This window comes from Columba livia, chromosome 20 (assembly GCF_036013475.1).
Source record: "Columba livia isolate bColLiv1 breed racing homer chromosome 20, bColLiv1.pat.W.v2, whole genome shotgun sequence".
Classification (NCBI taxonomy): Eukaryota; Metazoa; Chordata; class Aves; order Columbiformes; family Columbidae; genus Columba; species Columba livia.
This window is the reverse complement of record NC_088621.1, coordinates 3,707,871-3,725,533: the sequence shown is the minus strand read 5'-3', so window position 1 is coordinate 3,725,533 and position 17,663 is coordinate 3,707,871. Positions and strand designations below refer to the sequence as shown.

Sequence of the window (17,663 nt, the reverse complement as noted above, 5' to 3'; positions counted from 1 at the left end):
TTTTCTCCTCTGCTCAATCATTGTTATTCTTTTTATCAAAGTTATGTTTGGTTTAATAGGACCCATTTGGGATCCACTTGGTGAAGAACCACGATCTTATCTTGAGCAGAGAAATGCTGAATAGGAAGAGGTGAGGAATGTAGAAAATAGCACCTATACCTCTGAGTTTCCAGAGTTACCAGAAATATAGGTTGGCATTAAGAGGAGTCTAAATACTTCAACCTTTGTCCTTGCCATATATATTAATAAAAATGCCTTTCCTGTATAGTGCCTCAGCTATTTAAAAAGAAGAAAAAAACTCCCTACCCTGAAGTCTTGCTGCTATTATGGCTATTCCAGCCTTGAGAGACTGAAATTGGAAACAAATGACTTCTGAACATAACCTAAAAGTCAGTAAATGTAGTTCTGAATGCCTTTACTACTAGAAGCACAAAGCTGGTGTATTGGAGTATGTGAAAGTTGGGTGTCTGCGTAGTACTGTGTTCTTCATATAACAAAGATGCAAAAGCTTAGGGAGAAAAATAAAGGCTATTGCAGTATTTGCTGTTTGTCAAGTAATTATAGCAAGAGACTGGTTGACTAGTGGTTTGGCAGTGGATATAATATAAAGCTTTTTACCCTTTTGTATTCAGTTTAAACTGAGACTAATACTAGCTTTTTGTTTATGAATTTGTGGCTTGCTTTTTCTCACAGGAATTTGCATTCCTTTTCTTTTTGCACTAGACAGTATTTCCTCCACATCCTCTTTGTTCTCAGGGCCTCCTCCATGATATTATCTCCTGCATTTTCTCGTATTTTTTTGACTTGTTTGCTGGCTGGATGTGATCCAGCACAGATTTAAGTGTACGTCCCAAAGATGTACAAATGCAGATGGGCTGATGAGGACACAACATATTCCTTTTGGTCGCGTGGTCATGGGGCCAATGCGCTGTCCTTAGGGAGGTGGCCTCTCTCTGCTGTGGGGACAGCCAGCCAGGATCACTGGGGTTTGACCGCTGATCCATCAAGCAGGTACGTTCCTGGGGCTGCAGGTTGTGGGGACCTGTTTATAGGAGATCAAAAAGCTCCTTCATGGTACATCAGCACGTCTGTGTTTGACGGATTCTTCCGTATTCTGGAAACTGAGGGTTATATTTAGAAACGAGAAGTCTGTTGTTTCTTTGGATGTCATTAGTGTGGGTAGTTGACGTTATCCTACTTAGGCAACTGCTGTCTCAATCTTTTCTAAGTCTCGACTAAGCACTTTGCCTCACGTGTCAGTTATGCACCGTCTTGGACCATGGAGAGTGAACTGAGACTTTATTGCAGATGTACCCACGATCCTCATGGCTGGTGCTCAGGCTGTAGAGAATCAAAGAGCTGAAAACCCCAGAATCGACCCTCTCAACCTCTGAACATGGGCAGAATACAATTCCTGGAGCTTGACTTGTAGAATAATCAGGCAAGCATTTCCTTTGACACTAACATAATGGAGCGTAGTTTTAAAGCTTTGAGAGTCTCAAGACATCTGTGCTCTGTCCTGAAGAAATACTGAGAACCTGGCTGGTTCTTAATCACAAGATGTGCACTGGGGTAAGGGACTTTGTGTTTGTGTCAACAAGTAGCGTAAAACTGTTTCAATATGTTTCCAAATTGTATCAGTGTTTCTCTAGTATAGCAGCATTAGCCAGGCTTCAATCTAAATATTTAACTAGTCCTGAGAACTAGGTAAGCTGTGGCATTCCGTAATTCTGAATTAACAGAGCAGTGAATGTTCCTGCTCAGGAAGCAGGAAAAAGCTTGTCTGTCTTAATATTCACCGGTGCCATTAAGGCAACGAAGTTCTTCTCTGGCAAGCAATGGCACCCTCAAGTACCATATTCTGACATGTCTCTTTGGGTATGAGAGGGTGCATGTGCTTACTGAGAGCTCTGTATCCACAGCTCTTGTAGCATTTAGAAGTAGGATTATATGTGCCATGGATTTTCCTGGGAAGTCATTAGTATATTCAGTGAGTTTCTGAGAAATGGGTGAAATTTATGGCTCTCTTTCTGTTCCTCTGATTTTTGCCAAAGAGGAGGGTGTTGACTTCAGAGAAACTTTTCCTATCTGTGCAAAAGTCAAAGGGAGTTTTGGTGATAGCTATTGAGATCAAAGGGATTAAATAAATAAAAATTGACAAGAAGTGGGTCAGGAATTTGCTCCCAGGTCTCCTTTGGGCCGTATTTGTGACTCTGGCAGACTTGCATAATACTGTTGCATTGATTTCCCTAGCTGTCAAAATATAGATCATCATGTCATATCATTGGATGATGATGATGAGTTTCAGCAGTATTTTGAAAGGTGCTCAGATAAAAAGGGATATCTTGAGAGTTTTTAATTAAAGTAAGTATGGGCTTAAAATTTCAATATATATATATTTTTTTTCCAGAACAAATATTTTCTTTTTCTAAATAAAAACACTTATGGTGGAATGTGTACAGGCAGTTTCTCTCTGTTTCCCAGCTGGAGCTGGGCTTGGGTCTGGAAAATAAATGCAGCAGCCAAATCGGGGCATGTTGGGAATAATCAGGTTGATTACCAATGTGCAAGTCCCCTTCACAGTGGTGCCAATGCATAAACGTGCTCCTCCAGTGCAGCCAAATAACTTGAGCCAAGTTCTACCTTTTTTTTCACATAAAGGGCTTTAACCTGTAAACAAATACAAGTCTCTTGATTGGAGGGATAAAATGAACGCCCATGCAGCTCTCTCATCTGTAACTTTCTATCCTGCTGGGTAACTTTAAAAATAGCATTTACATTCTCTCCATCCCAAAGTCCAAGACGTTTTCCTTGCGTTGCCTGGATGCAGTGACAATTGGGGAAAACACTGAATTGATTGGTCACCAGCTGGAACGTCTCCAAACTCTGAATTTAACTGGGAGAGAGCTCAGCCCTGCTGCCTTTTCCATCAATATCCTTTGCTGTCCAGACCTCACCCCACCTTCTCTCCATCCTTTACTGTGAGCCTGCTGCAGCCTGCCCCTCCGCCCAGGAATTCCAGGACATAGCTAATGTCTGAACTGCCAATACAGATAATTAGAAATAGCTGTGGGAGCAGCCAGTGTGCTCATTAGTGATTCTATGCCAGGGCTCAGGAAGTAGCTGAGCTGCTGTCTTGGACGCAGAGGGAGGTGGTTCCTCCCCCTCTCTCCCTCCCTCCTTCCCCGGAGCATCTGTGTGGTCCTTGGAGCTGCGCTGCTGCATCTCCGCTCCTGCAGCCTTGGGAATGAAGGAACACAGCCCAGCCTGTTTCTCCTCTGTGGCGCTCAGCGGTGATGTCATTTAGGCGAGTTGGTGAGAAAGCTGATGGAAGTGTTAGTGGTGCAGCAGGCGGGGAGTTGGCTTTCAGCAGGTGAGCATAACAGAAGTAATTCATGCTGAAAGAGATGCATAGCAAAAATAAGGCATCATCAAAGTCTTATGGGGTTATTACAATGAGGAGAATTAGTTAGTTCCTGGTCTTGCTGTCTAATCCATCTCTCCCTCCCCAGATACAACTAACACTTGTTTTACCCACTCACTGAATGTGACAGTGGTGTAAACTACAGAGGTATCCGTCATACTTGATATTTATCTTTTGTCACCATTACCTCATCTCTGAAATGGCCAAGAGATACCCATAAAATTGCTTCTGCTTATACCAGCTCTCATTTGCCCTGGATGTTTGTGTAATGGAAAGCCATCTCCCTGTGAACTCAGCATTATACGCTCTCTCTCTTTACATGTAATTCTCGCTTCATACAAGTGTAATTGGCAATAAGATGCATGACTTACTGACATGGCTGGTAGAAACATTGGAAATACAGATGATGGGGTTAGAAACACAAATCAATTAAAGGTTTAAACAGTTCTTATGGAGACTGCAGCTGCCTGAACTGTTTGAACTAGGGATATTAATACAGCCTGGAGGGTAGAAGATCATTTGGCTTCTTTCCCAATCTTGGCTAGCCACTTAATCTCTATACAATAAGCAGTATTGCTGTTCCACAAGTTATTCTGGATTTTTGTAATCGAGGCATTGCTTTATTGTGTATTCCATGTTGGAGAAAAAAAAAAATTGTAAGAGAATTCAGAAAGGCTCCTGATAGTAGATTGACTAAATGTGATATGCAAATCACTTTAGATTTGCAGCTACCCATTGAAAATAGCTGTGTGCAATCGTCCAAGTCATCTGGCTGCACCCTGTAATTACAGAAGAATCCAGGCAGTCTTTAATTTTAGGCATTCATGCCTTTCATCCCTGTTAACTGGACCTGACCACACTTCCAGTTCACCCATATTTCCAGTAGATTGCCCATGTTTCATATTTTTGCTGGAGTGTTTTAGATGAACTGGAGTGGTTTGTTTGCTCATAGGAGCCCTTCTTCACTTGTGTTGCTTCTTTGGAAGAGTGTGGAACTTGCCTATCCAGAGCTCAAAGCTTACATGCATCCTTCAACAGAAGCTCTTGGGCTGAAGCCCACTAGCATGTTCCTCACCCATTAGGGTGTAATGGATCCAAATTAGATTTGCAGTTCCATGCAGCTATTGGTAATGATTGGTGGGTGGAGGGAGCCTTTGGGAGTTGCCTTTCAAGGTATCTTGGTCAAATTTTGCATAAGAAAGGTCAGAGTTCAGATTCACAGAGTTGTGGCTCATGAAAAGGTGACTCCTGCTCAGATATGTCTAAATATAACCACATAAAAACACTGAGCTGTGTGGCTTTTAGTCTGTGGGGAAGATGTGGGTCCCCGGTTTGTGATGAGGAAAGACTGCAGAAAGCTGGAGTGCAGAGAGCACTTAATAAACCTTTGGTTTATTAAATATAGTCACGTTAACTAGTTCTGGTTTTAGTATTTAAGTTTATATTCCGCATGGGCTGAACCTCAATAATTGGCCACTCTAGCATGTTCCCAGTGTGCCGTTCTGTACCAATGACTTCTGAGAGGCAGGAGGGCAGGTTGGATGCTGAAGCGGGGAGGATGATGCTAAGGTCATGTCTCCTACAGAGTTCCAGGCTAGCTTCAAGCTAATTCATGTCTATAATTTATGATTCTGGGTCTTATAAAGAAAATTATGACTCAGAGAGCCATTGCTGCAGCCACAGTAACATCTGTATAGCAGGAATATCTTGTGTCAGTATTTTAACCTACTCAGGCTGTAATGAAGATTGTATGATGTCATTGTTGCTTTTTGCTGAAGAATTGGAGTGAAAGATCTAGTGAAATCTAATACGGTGGTTGTTTTTTCCTCAGACAAACAAGAAATTGTTTTTAGTGAGAACAGATCACACAGATTTCCCTGTATGTCTTTACTGTGGCTCTCGGAGCGCCCTGTTATCTGCAAGCAAAGGTCCTGGTCCTGGGGTGGGAGGCTGAGGTTAATGACTTGCAGGTGTTTAATGTCTTAATTAGTATCATAGATAATAATTTGCTCTCTAAATAACATTGTTTGGATTTTTTTTTCACTTGTTTCCAAGACTTGGATCCAAGAATTACTGAAGATGGCTGGCTGGACAGTGCTGTTGCAGATGTTGAGGATTTCTGGACCTGGTTCTGATTTTATTATAGATGTTAGCACTTCTTATCTCTAGGTGTTATTAGATGGGAGGAGGATAAAGGTATAAGTATAGTTAAAACTACAAAGTTGAGTAAAATTATCAAACTGATGCTGGGCTGGTGAAATACCGTAGGAAGAGTTTTGTATCTCATGTGTGTGTCTCATAAGAGCATCATGAAAATAAGGGTAGAGTATAATGTTCCCACACAAACATGACTTGTCTGCTTGTCTAGTCCTGTTGCTTAACTAAGGCTTTGCTTGTTCCTGTTTCCATGGCCTTTGGCAGAGTAGGGGGACAATCTCCTTTTTCCATTTCTATCACACAATATAAAATGAGAATATTGGCATTTGGTAGTAGGCTATTTGGTGATAAAGTACATTGGCTTCAGTAAAAACACTTGTGTAATTTGGCAGGCAGTCCTTTCCCACTAACTGCGGATTGATAAATAGTAATTTCTTTGAAACGCCAAGAAAGCAGAGTAATTCCGCTTCAGACAATTCCATAACACAAACTTGGACTTTCACGGTGCGACTTTATGGATCAGACAAGGCCAAGGCAGCTTTCAGAGCAAAATATTTTTTTCTTGTAATGGTATTCAGCCACTACGTCGCTTTTCTTTTATCTCTGTTGACAGATGTTAATAGAGCAAATCAGAATGTGGTGGCTGGTGCGGTAATGTCTGCTGCTGATGGCCTGCTTTCCGAGCCCATTAGGTTTGTACATTTATTACAGGCAGAGTGTTTTAACCTGAAATACTCTGTACTGCTTCAATTTGAGTCATGTTTGGTTATGGGCATTTATTGCTAATCTGAAATCCTGTCTAACTGGACAAAGTCCAGGTTGGACAACTAATCAGCGAGGCATTGTAAGTGAAGAACATATGCTAAAATACTTCCTGTCTGGCTTTCAGTGTGTCTGCATTAGCTTTTGTATGAGAGTAAAAGCTTTGTCTTTGGGGGAATCTTGAAAGAAACCGGAAAATAGCTAAATAAAGAAAATGAAGTGGCAGAGTCTGAGTTGGGGTTCAGCAGCCAGGAAGACATGGCTGGTGAGGATTATTTGAGGGCAGCTCCACACCTGCCACAGTGGGACAGATGGTGCAACACCAGCACTTCCTGCAGCCTTCTGTGCTCCGGGAGTTGTTACTTTTCTAAGCCATACCACTCAGTTCACTGTTCGGTTTCAGCTGGTAAATGGAACTACAGCTGCTTTTCCAGTGGCAAAACTCAGCCATGAGGACTCCTCAGTGTGCTGGTATGGTCAGCGCAAACAAGGGCATTAGGAAGGTCAGTGGGCCACAAGCATGTGTTAAACTACAGCTGCGTGTTGCCAGAGCATCCGTGTGAAGAAACCCCAAAGGTTACCAGAAACCAGAAGGATAAAAGTGGTCAAATACACTGATTACACTGCCTCATCATTGTATAAAACCATCCCTCTGTTACACATCCTGAGACAAGGAAGCGTGAAATCAGTTACAAAACACCATATTAAAATATCAGTGACTTCTGTTGTAGGTGCTGGAGAAATCGTATTTCTGCCATTCTGTAATTGAAAGGGACAAGATAGAGTCCTTCCTCTTGCCAGCACAGGAAAACTGCAGCTGCAGCATGTGCTGCACATGGTGTTTCTCACCTTCTAGAAAGCATTGGAAAGTCTTTGTTTGGGGCCTGCTGTGGAAAGCATTTAATTCCTTAATAATCTCTTATCCAGGACTTTGAAACCTGCCATCCTACTTGGTGTCTTTTGATTTAATATGAAAAAGAAGATGAGAATGGAGAATGTAAATCTATGTTCCTTTAATACTTCGAGGTTTTGTTTCATGACTGCATAAAAACTACTGTTTGTAGATTGTTGTTGTGTAGCACCGTTCAGGGATGGTTCCTGTTTTCTATTACAGAATATTGATATTACCAACTTCAGCAGCAGCTGGAGTGATGGGCTGGCCTTCTGTGCTCTCCTGCACACATATTTGCCTGCACATATTCCTTACCAGGAGCTCAACAGCCAGGATAAAGTAAGTTTTGTTGTACCTACTCCTACACACTCTGCAGAATTCACAGTGAACATTATTCATTTTGATGGATGCGTGGTGGTTGCAAGATCTTCATACAGAATAAGTAGATGGGAGCAACAGTAAAAGACAAGTATCAGTTGAGAACTTACAAAGCAAACTGGATGAAAAGGGAAAGGAAACCACCAGTGAGCTCCCAGAGAGGAAATGCAGGGACCACTGGATAAAGAATTAGTGATAAGATGCCTGAGTTCAGTGAGTAGATTTCCTAGTTCTACTTCAAACAGCTAGTATTTATTACAATGAGAATTATACTGTCTATAAGAGTGCCTTATATGTTAGTTAGTGCCTCACTCAATAAACCTTTTCACTCAATAAAGACAAACTCAGTGGGTTTTTTTTTTTGCCCAGTTGTAATCAGTTTCACAAAAAACTGTCAAAAACAGAGGGTTATAGCTTGGGCAAAAGTAGACAAGCTGTTCAAAGACAAAGAACTTGTGAGTATACCTTACTAATACAAAATCAAAATAGTGTCTCTGTGAAAGTATTGAATCTTGTGTTTTTCAGTTTTCAAATATATCTGCTTGTTTAAACTTAGTGATTAACCAGGTGCAAGGTTGGGTTCAGGAATCAAATTGTGATGATAATCCTTTTGAACCTTTGTGTTATTTTTACAGAAGAGAAATCTGCTGTTAGCATTTCAAGCTGCTGAAAGCGTAGGCATCAAACCCAGCCTGGTGAGTTACCTGCTTTTAGCATGAGAAGATTTACTGCAAACACCATTCCAAAGCCTTTGTTGCCATGTGGCCAGTCAGTGGTGGAGTCACCATCCCCGGAGGGGTTGAACAGACACGGAGATGAGGTTCTCAGGGACATGGGTTAGTACCACGAGTGGATTAATGGTTGGAACTGATGATCTTGAGGGTCTCTTCCAACCAAATGATTCTGTGAAACTGTTCATGTAGTGCTAGGAGAGGCAGCACCACCATCTCTGGAAGTTCATAGTGTTAGGAGAACTGCCAGAAGGAATTTGTAGAATCACAGTATTAATATAATTTGAATGAACTTCTGGAGGTCACCTGGTATTGAAATGAGAGTATTGATCATGTCCTCATCTTGGAAGCCTATTCCAGGTTATTCCGATCTTCTTGGGTAGTCTTGCATGTTAGACTCTTTCCTTTTGTTTTAACATTTTGAGAAACAGAAGAATAATTTGCTTGTTAAACTGTTAGAAAGCATTTTCTAAAATCAACAATATGATGACAAGGAAGAGGAGTTTGATATGAAAGAAGAATATTACAAGGTTCGTGAGCTAAATACAGAACCAAAGACATGCGAAGAAGCAGGAATTTTAATAAAATGAAGTTATATAGAGAATTGATCTTTGTAGATAGAAGAAATCTTTTCAAGATGTAAAATGCATATGGCCATTTAGCTAGTCTGTTAATGAGTTTCAGAATTGCACTAGGCCAGTAGATCATTCCCGTGGACTTCTATATTGTGTGTGTTTTTAAGGAGCTCTGGAGTGGAAGCAGAAGTAGTGTTCAATAGCCACAGCTACTCAGAGCACCCAGTGATGTTCCCAGCACTGGCGCTTGACTAAATTTCGACTGTGTGTCTGTCCTCTGCAGGAACTCAGCGAGATGATGTACACAGACCGGCCGGACTGGCAGAGTGTGATGCAGTACGTCGCCCAGATTTACAAGTACTTTGAGACCTGAGATGCAGAGCAAGAGGTGGACAGAAGTGGGGAAGAGAACAAAGAATGCTACAGATGCACTCGATCACTTTAAAAACCCCCTTGCTCCTCTTCCACAGCCAACCTAAGCTCTTAGTTTGAAAGAAAGCGTATCCGTAATTTTAATTGAATGTGGGACTGCAGCCAACTAAATATGCATTGCCCATCTATACAAACCAAATTAATCTGTAATTTTATTCCCGTGTGGAAATTGCAAAGCATTTTTGAACACACGTGGGATATTTCTGAAGAGGATCCCTTGTACTAAACGGTGTTTGCCTCAAACCAGACTCCACCAACAAGAGACCTGCTACAAGATGAAGTTCTAAATCAATGTGGACTATGCTGGCACTCAAGGGAGGCTGGGAGATTAATATAAATACAAAAGCTCACAAAATGCTCTTCTTGCCAAAACATGTTTAACTCATCCCAAATACTTGTTGTTTTCTTGCCTACATGTATTTTATAAGACATCGAACACATGCGCATAAGTGTGTAGAACCTTAACCTGAGTTATTCTCACACACCTGACCCAGTAACTATTCTCATTTGCTTGTCATGGCTTAACCAGCAGGATAATAACAGGATCATTTGTAACTTGGAAACCACACTCTGTTCCATCACGAGTGCGTGAACGAACTCTAAAAGATGCTGTTAGGTGCTGGGACTCCGTTTCAGATCAAACAGAAGTCATCTCCTTGAGGAAAAATAGCTTTATTTCTACAACTTTCTTACTTGATTATTATGGGAAGCCAGAGCTTGGTTTCCCAGCTGACTGTGCAGGCACAGTTATCACAGGAATTTTGCAAATGCAAGTTACTAGCTTTAGTTTGCAAGATGCTGGTAATCAGGTGGTGACTCTAAGCAATATGGTGACATCTTGGTAGTTCATATTTTTGTGGTTGGAGTAACTTCTTCCCTGTTGATCCTGTATAATCAGCACAGATACATAATTGCTGTGTAGAGGCACAGATCCTGAGACAGCCTGTGCCCTGCCCAATAAAATGTAGTCCACAGGGCACTGTTACATGCTTGGAAGTGATGTTACCCTTTGAAGAAACACAGTAATACATTAGTACCAATGAAAGTTGCAACTTCGCAAGTTGCAAAGAATGTAACTGAAACCCCTCTCTGTGTCTCGCAAATCTCTAAGGCGCCAGAGAACAGCTTTTCAGCTCAATAATGCTGTTAGCAAAATGTCTGAAATACATTGTTTAATTTCCATTATACCGTTTCTCTTATTTCAGCTCATGAAGTTAAATTTGTTTGTTTCCAAGGACTGCAGGATCAAACAGGCTGCTTAATTTGTTCTAGGAGCAGGTTTTGGTGAGCATGCTTCGTACAGGGCCTCATAGAAAGCTGCTGAGCTGCTTTAGATTATGCTGGTGGAAAGAAGTTTAGTTGGCGTGTTTAACCTTGTGAGCAGACCTGACGCTTTGTGAATGTTAATCGTAGGGAGCTAGGGATCATTTCTGTCTTACAGAAGATAATAGTGTGTGCTCACTGCTCTTAACTCCTATAAAAAAGGCTCATGAAATAGAAACAAGCGATTCCACAGAAGAAACTTGGTTTCAGGTTTTCTGGGGCTTTGCAGGTGTCTGATCTCAGCCTCTGGCTTCCCCATAGTGCTTTGTTCTTTGGTTTGTTGTTGTGTTTTGGTTGGTTGGTTTTAGTACTATTTAATTAGTAAACAACTTATTTCAGATTTTGCTCTTTTTTTTTGGCAAAATAAAGGATTAAGGGGTAGATGACAGTGGCCGAGGTCAGTGAGTGGATTGAATGGAAAGGAGGTTGGAGGAATGCAGTGTGTGCCTTTTTTTTCAGAAGAAGAAAAGCATCACTTGGTCATAGTTTTAGTCTGACTCTTATTCTATTCCTTCACCCCCAAGAAAGTCTGATTCCAATCGTTTGAGAGACTGTGTGATAGAAAGGGACAGTGGCACACACTTGAAGTGTCTTTGCACTCTGTGTCATCCTGTCCTGTGAGAAAGTGATTGTAAATGCTGTCTAGTTATTTCTTTGCAGGAGAATACTTTCTAGATCAAATTAACTCTCCAGTATTTTTCAGCATACACTCCACCATCCCTAGAGAACAGAGGATGAGCTGCTCTAAGTGTTCTCAGATACGAGTCTCCCATTACGTGATAAGATGGAAGAGAACAAGAGCTGCTAAGCAGAGTTCATTCAGGAAGGCGGCCGCGCTGCGGTGGATGCAGCTGGCGCTTCTCCCTTGAGGAATCCCTTGGCAGAGATCCCCGTTCTCTCCAACGGGCTGTAGTTCAAAGGCGAGTGAAGTCAATGCAGAAAATTCCATGTTCTTCAGTGGGCTTTGGATCAGGCATTTGCAGGGATGAGAAAAACTATTTGAATTCCCAGCATCTGGTAAACATTTCAAAGTCCGAGTGCTCCAGTTGATCTAAAAGAGAATTATAATCTTAACCCTCTGGCCACTGCATGTGTGTGTTCCATGTGACTGTTAGATGTACACTCAATACATATGTTATCTAGCATGCCAGGATCATTTGCTTCAAGGGCTGTTCTGACATTTATTCTAATCTGTTTCTCCAAGACTAACTCTAACCTTACAAATCATTCTATTTGATCTAGCAGGTTTTTTTAAGATTATTTTTGCAAAGCCATGTTTCTGTCATCTCTGTGTGGCTTTTTCTCCCGTGCCCCCCAGTAGCATAGACCAAACATTAATTCTAACCAATTTTAATGACATATTTTAAAAAATTTCCTATCTAGGAATTAGAACAAAGAGGGGTCTGACAGAAGGTATTCCGTTTCACCATTTGCTCAGTGGTACTTCCCAGTCCTCAAACCTGCAAAACATCTCATTTTGAAATGCTGATACTTTGAGACTGAGAGATGCTCTTCTAGATTATTTTTTGAGATTAAGTATATTATTCATTTAACTGTTACAATATTGCATACTTTTTCTTTTGAAAGTTGCACAGTTACATTTCTAGACATGGATTTTCAGAAATTACTGTTTTTTCATTCTGCCTTAAAGCTTGAATTTGTCTCCCACAAGATTCTACAGACCCACCTGATTTTCAGAAAATCTACAGGCCCTTGTAAAACATCTTAAAATTTAACTCCAAAATCAAATTCAGGCTGCCTTTAAAGTCAGACTTGGATGGTGTAATGTGTTGTATCGGTAAGAGTTTGCCTAAACTGCCCCAATCCTTCCTCATTTTGCCTCTTAGGAGTGCCAGGTCTTTCCCTGACACAGGCAGATGAAATCTCTTCAACATGTCACTAAATGCTCCCTAAATATACCGTCACTCTCAAACATACCTGCATATGATAGTATGTGTGTAGTCTGTCAGACTACAGGAAACAAAATAGCTGATTTTGGATGAGCATGTGAGAAGGATGGTCAGGACGGGGATTTTGGTGGAGTTCCATGGAGAGGTATCGCATCCTATGACTGTTGCACTATAGCTGTTAGGAGATTGGAGTGTGAAAAGTACACAGGCTGGCTTCCAGAATTTCTGGGGAGTCGTAGAAGGTACAAATTGTTTCGTGGCTTGGGAAGGTACAGAGGAGTTGAGAAACAAGCCCAGGGTCAGCCCTCTGAGAAGAGTTCTTTTTAGAAAGGCTGATGAGTGTTTCTGAAGGTACAGAATGAAATGGAGTGAAAGGCTGGTGTGTGAGTAGAGGGATGTAAATGGGACATGTGTATTTGGGCCTTTGTGGACAGCAGAGAGCTTGAGAGTCCTTCCTGACTGTCTGGAGTGATATTTCTCTTCAGAGTGCAGCCTGGGGGGGAACTCAGAAGCTGAGGAGGGAAGAGCACAGAGCTCGCTGCCTCTGCCAGGGTCCCCTTCCTGTGCCCGGGACACTCATGGGAGTGCAAAGGGGACAAGGATTTCCTGGCTCTTCCTGTGCTGCAGCCGTATTTGGCAGGCTGGTTTTTGCCTTATGGAGATTCTTTGGCTTCCTGTCAGTTGAGACATTTTCGTTTTGTAATTTGAAGCACTTTTTTACAGGTTTTCTCTATGATTTTTCTTCTTTTGTATGTGCAACCAGTTCTGTGCAAGTTTTCTGCCCAAACCAAATAAGCGCACATTGGCAAAGTGACTGGTTCTTCCATGTTGGATTCCTGACCTGGAACTCTTCAAAACCTACTTTTTGGCTTCACTGACTTTCCTTTCCCACTTCCTTGGCAATGGAGACATGAGCACTGGCTCATCCAGTTGTAGGTTTTTCGTACCTCCCTCCTCTCTCTGTGCTTACGGTACCGGGTCTTCCAGCAGGAAGTATCTGACAGGGCCAGCGGTTTGCAAAGCTGTGCCTTGTGCATCTGATAGAAGGCAGAGTCTGTAGGGGATGAGATTATGCATTTCCCTGTCAGAAGAGGGCTTTTTGCCTAAAAAGACTCAGGGCACTGAGCATTAAGACATTTTTAAACCCAGCAATAACTTCTTCTATGCTAGACTAATGGTTTGTACCAACTCCAGTGCCATTTAGACTCACCACCAATATGGTGTAGAATCCAGCTTCTAACTGAACTGCAGTTAACGTTTTTCTCGATGGATGGTCTCTACGTTTTTGACTTGCACGTGTGCCAAGTTCCACTGGGCAGTGCTGGACACAATGTTTTTATTGATTATTGGTTCAGGCTTGAGTTTGTTGTATGGGATAATGACCTCTAACAGTCAAGTACTTTTAGCTTTCTCTATTGGGTACAGATGTTACATCGTAATCTAATTTATACAAAGAGCACATTAGAATGTATATACTAGGCATTGCCAGATTTGGACATGCTAATATTTAAGGATTAACATTATTAAAATGTATGATGCAAAAATCTGTGTAATATTTCTAATAAATCTTTTTCTGTTTCTGATATTTGTTGCAATGGTTCCATTATCTACATAAAAAAGATGGATTTTTCTGCAGTCTTCTGGGAAGCTGAAGCTTCCAAAGATGCTGAGATCAAATTCCGGAATGCATTTCAGAGCGGCTGCTTTTATGTCTTAACAGTAGTGGCAATACTAGAACAACCACTGAGTCAGCAAAGAAAACAAAAATTAAAGACATGACCATTTAAATCTCTTCAAGCCTCCCAGGTATGTTTGTGTCCAGTTGGGTAGATGAACCCTTAAAGGAAAAAGTTCTCACTTACATAATCCAAAGTACTTTGCCTTTCCCCACCTAAGTACCATGTTTCAGCCCTGGATTTTTAGCGCTGGGCTGATCCTTCCTTGTGGCAATGTCACAGGCAGAGCAATGTTTGGATGATTTGTCTGATCTTGGGCAGCTTTGTCTCCCGGACAAAGTACAACCGACTGAAATGGCAAACCAGAGTCCCGAATTATTTCATGCTGCTGCTGTGCTTTATTTTGAAGGTTGCTGTAGCTCTCTTAGAAAGCACCAGGCTCAGTGTTTGCACCTCGGTTGTCTTCTGCAAAGGAATTCTCAGGACCAGCCCTGTCTCGCTCTCTGGAACTCTCACCATCACCAGGATCACGGGCTTGTATTCCAGTGTCAAGAGCAGGACTCTGAATACTTCAGTGGTTGTGTGACCTTGGAATAAGGAAGCTCATGTCTGTCTGTCTAAATTCCCAGTCCTTTCGTGACCTATTTTCAGCAGCAATTTTTTGATAGGCATAGACTTTTGAGTCCTGGGATGGGGAAAGGCAACAATCATTTCTGCACTACAGACCAGGGAGCCAAAATTGCATGTGATGAGTCTCAGTCCCATTCTCTGTCTGTAAAGAGATGAGGATCTCCTGAGATATTGCTGTCAGAGTTAATCTTAGTACAGTATGGCGACAGCAGTGCGTAGCAAGATACCTGTTACTGCGGTGACTTTAGTTCATGTTTGCTTTGGTTTCAAAGAATTGATTAAACGAGATATCTGTTTATTGACTCTTTAAAACCTTGTCCCCATAATCCTTGCTTGAACTGTAATTGCTACAAAACACAGTGTCATGCTATCAGACTGTGACTCAAATCTTCAGCCAAACAACAACTCAAAAATATTTATGTTAAAACGGATCCACTGCCCTGCTGTTTGACTTCAGCAGGTTACCCTGGCTGTGCTGGTGCCTTTGCTGTGGGAAGTACATGCTGGGATGCCAGCAAAAAATAACAGCCTGGCAATCAGGATCCATGTCTACAACTGGGAAGGGTGCAAGACAATTCTTTGTCAGAATGTGCTATGTTCCATTCTTGGCAAATATTAGTGTATGTGAGAAAGCAATTGTTGTCTTCCAGAAAATAGGTTCTGCTTAGGAGCAACTGGTTTTGAAGACCTGCTGTCTCTGACTGCCGGCCTGGGTGTTTCCATCACTGAAGTAATGTTAGATGCTCACAGGCGGTGCTGTCTCAACTCTTTTCCAAATATGCTCCAGATGCTTTGATTTATTTTCTGGGAAAAGCTGGATTCTCTGTGGAGATTGTCAGTGAGTAATATATGTGGATATGTTTGCAAGTGGTTCAGCAAGAGGCTGGAAATGAGAATTGAGGCCAGTGTTTTCCCAGGACTGCTTGTGGCTGGTTGTAGATGGGGTGAGATGACAAGATCCAGGATTGCTTTCCTGCTGAGTTTGGTTTCATTGCCAATATGCTGACCAACTTCCAGAGCCAGGCAAGTGTCCTACCTCATCTCCTCGGGCTACCCAACTACCAGTATCACCAGCGTACATAAAATAACGACTTGCTATCTCTCCTCTTTTTAGGCTGCAATAGCTGTAGTGATGTTTGGGCAGAAGTCTGTGCAGGTGAGCATTAGTTGAGAAGCTGATTTTGTTATCCATGTGCTTGGAAGTTTTAAGCCATAATAGATGGTAGAGAAGCATAAGCAATACAAGTAGAATAAGAAGTCTTCCAGGCAGAGACTTGGTGGGCTGCAAACGTCAGAACCACGTGGCTGCAGTGTCTCAGGTGCACTTTTTCAGAATTCCATGCTGGAAAACACAGGCACATACTCTGGGTAGCAGGACCATGAAGTAAACATCACCCAGAAAAGATGGCAGTCAGATTATGGGGGCAATCAGTGGTTTTTATTGAGCATAGCTGGAAGAAAATCAAAGCTGTAAAATGCCAAGGTGGGTAAACACCATTCTCGTATCTAGAATGTGAAATGTTGTTCCTCCTTAAGTACATAGCAATGACCGAGGTTTTGTCCTTACCCACACACCATGAGTTTAAGCTGGTTAAAGAGAAAGTAACAAGATTATAGAATTAACATGTGAGCAAGTGCTTTTCCTAACCTGCTGCACGCAGCCAGCTGTACACCTTCTGTTGCTGCTTGGCTTGAAAAAGGAATAGCTAGCTGTTCAAACCCTTGCTTCACCTTGATGTGCTGTAATTTTTGTCTCTGCAGACAGCTCATCCTTTCTGTCTCACACTAAGCCACTCCCACACACTAATCGAGGAAGGGAACGACCGAACTTCTCAGGTTAGTGATTCAGCGGGACATACCCAACGTTCTCTCAACAGGATCAAGCTGCTAGGAAGCGAGGCCACCACCATGGCTCTGCTTGGCTTTTTCACTTGTAAAACATCTGTTCTTTTCCTTGTCAAAACAAGAACTACCACCAGGACAGTTCCAGTGAAAGCAGTGAGTGTGGCCTCTTGCTTATTTGTAATGCAGCTATCAGTATTCACACAACCCAACACCTCTGAATAGCACAGCAATAATAATAATATCATATGCATAGCTTAGCCCTTGAGAGCAATTGTTCTGCTGAGGCCCTGGAGAGCCGTTCTGGGAAAGGGAGAGTTCAGTCTGAAGCTTGCAAATGGGCTAGTAATATTAATATTATTAATAATATTAATAATAAATAACATGCTATGGTATAGTGCAAGCCAGGTTACATGTTCCTCCCCTTCAGCTGTGATCAAGACATTTCTTCCCTAGCTAGGAGCTAGCTCTTCTCTGGCAGTTGGAGATAACCATAATAATAGTAACAACAGTTATTTACAAATCTTGGTTCCATCTTGCACTGAGAAAACAGGCTGAAGGTTTTGAATTAAGTCCAGCTTTTCTCTAGCATAATGTACATTCAGAGCAGTTATGTTGCACTGGTTCAAGTCTCCTCATCGTATTTATTTGGAGCTCCAATTGTCACAGTTTTGCATAAAGCAGAATGGCTTTGCCACTTGGGATAAGAGCTCATTTCCCTGCTCTGTCAGCGTTTGGCAGGGAGCAGAATCACTTCGCCTTGTTGCTGTGAAGTGTGGATTGGGAGGAAGCTCTGAGTCAGCTTGTGGAGCAGGGACTTCTTCTGCGGGGCATGAAGTTGTGAAGGGTTTGCCCAGGGAAGCTGTGAATGAAGCAATCGCAGATTGTTTGAAGTGCGAACAGCGTCACTGTCCAGCCTCACCCTGGGCTT

General features: G+C 42.0%; 1 protein-coding gene across 4 annotated transcripts in view; it reads left to right on the top strand.

Moving 5' to 3' along the window:
- The window catches only part of SPECC1 (sperm antigen with calponin homology and coiled-coil domains 1), an 80,933-nt gene extending 66,766 nt beyond the window's left edge, over positions 1-14,167 (top strand). For all 4 annotated transcript variants that reach the window (XM_065036324.1, XM_065036322.1, XM_065036323.1 and 1 more), the window contains 3 exons: positions 7,458-7,574; positions 8,249-8,308; positions 9,203-14,167. In XM_065036324.1, the coding sequence (XP_064892396.1) occupies positions 7,458-7,574; positions 8,249-8,308; positions 9,203-9,292 (267 nt within the window). In that variant the 3' untranslated portion in view covers positions 9,293-14,167. The remainder of the gene's footprint in view (positions 1-7,457; positions 7,575-8,248; positions 8,309-9,202) is intronic.
- The last annotated feature ends 3,496 nt before the right edge of the window (positions 14,168-17,663 follow it).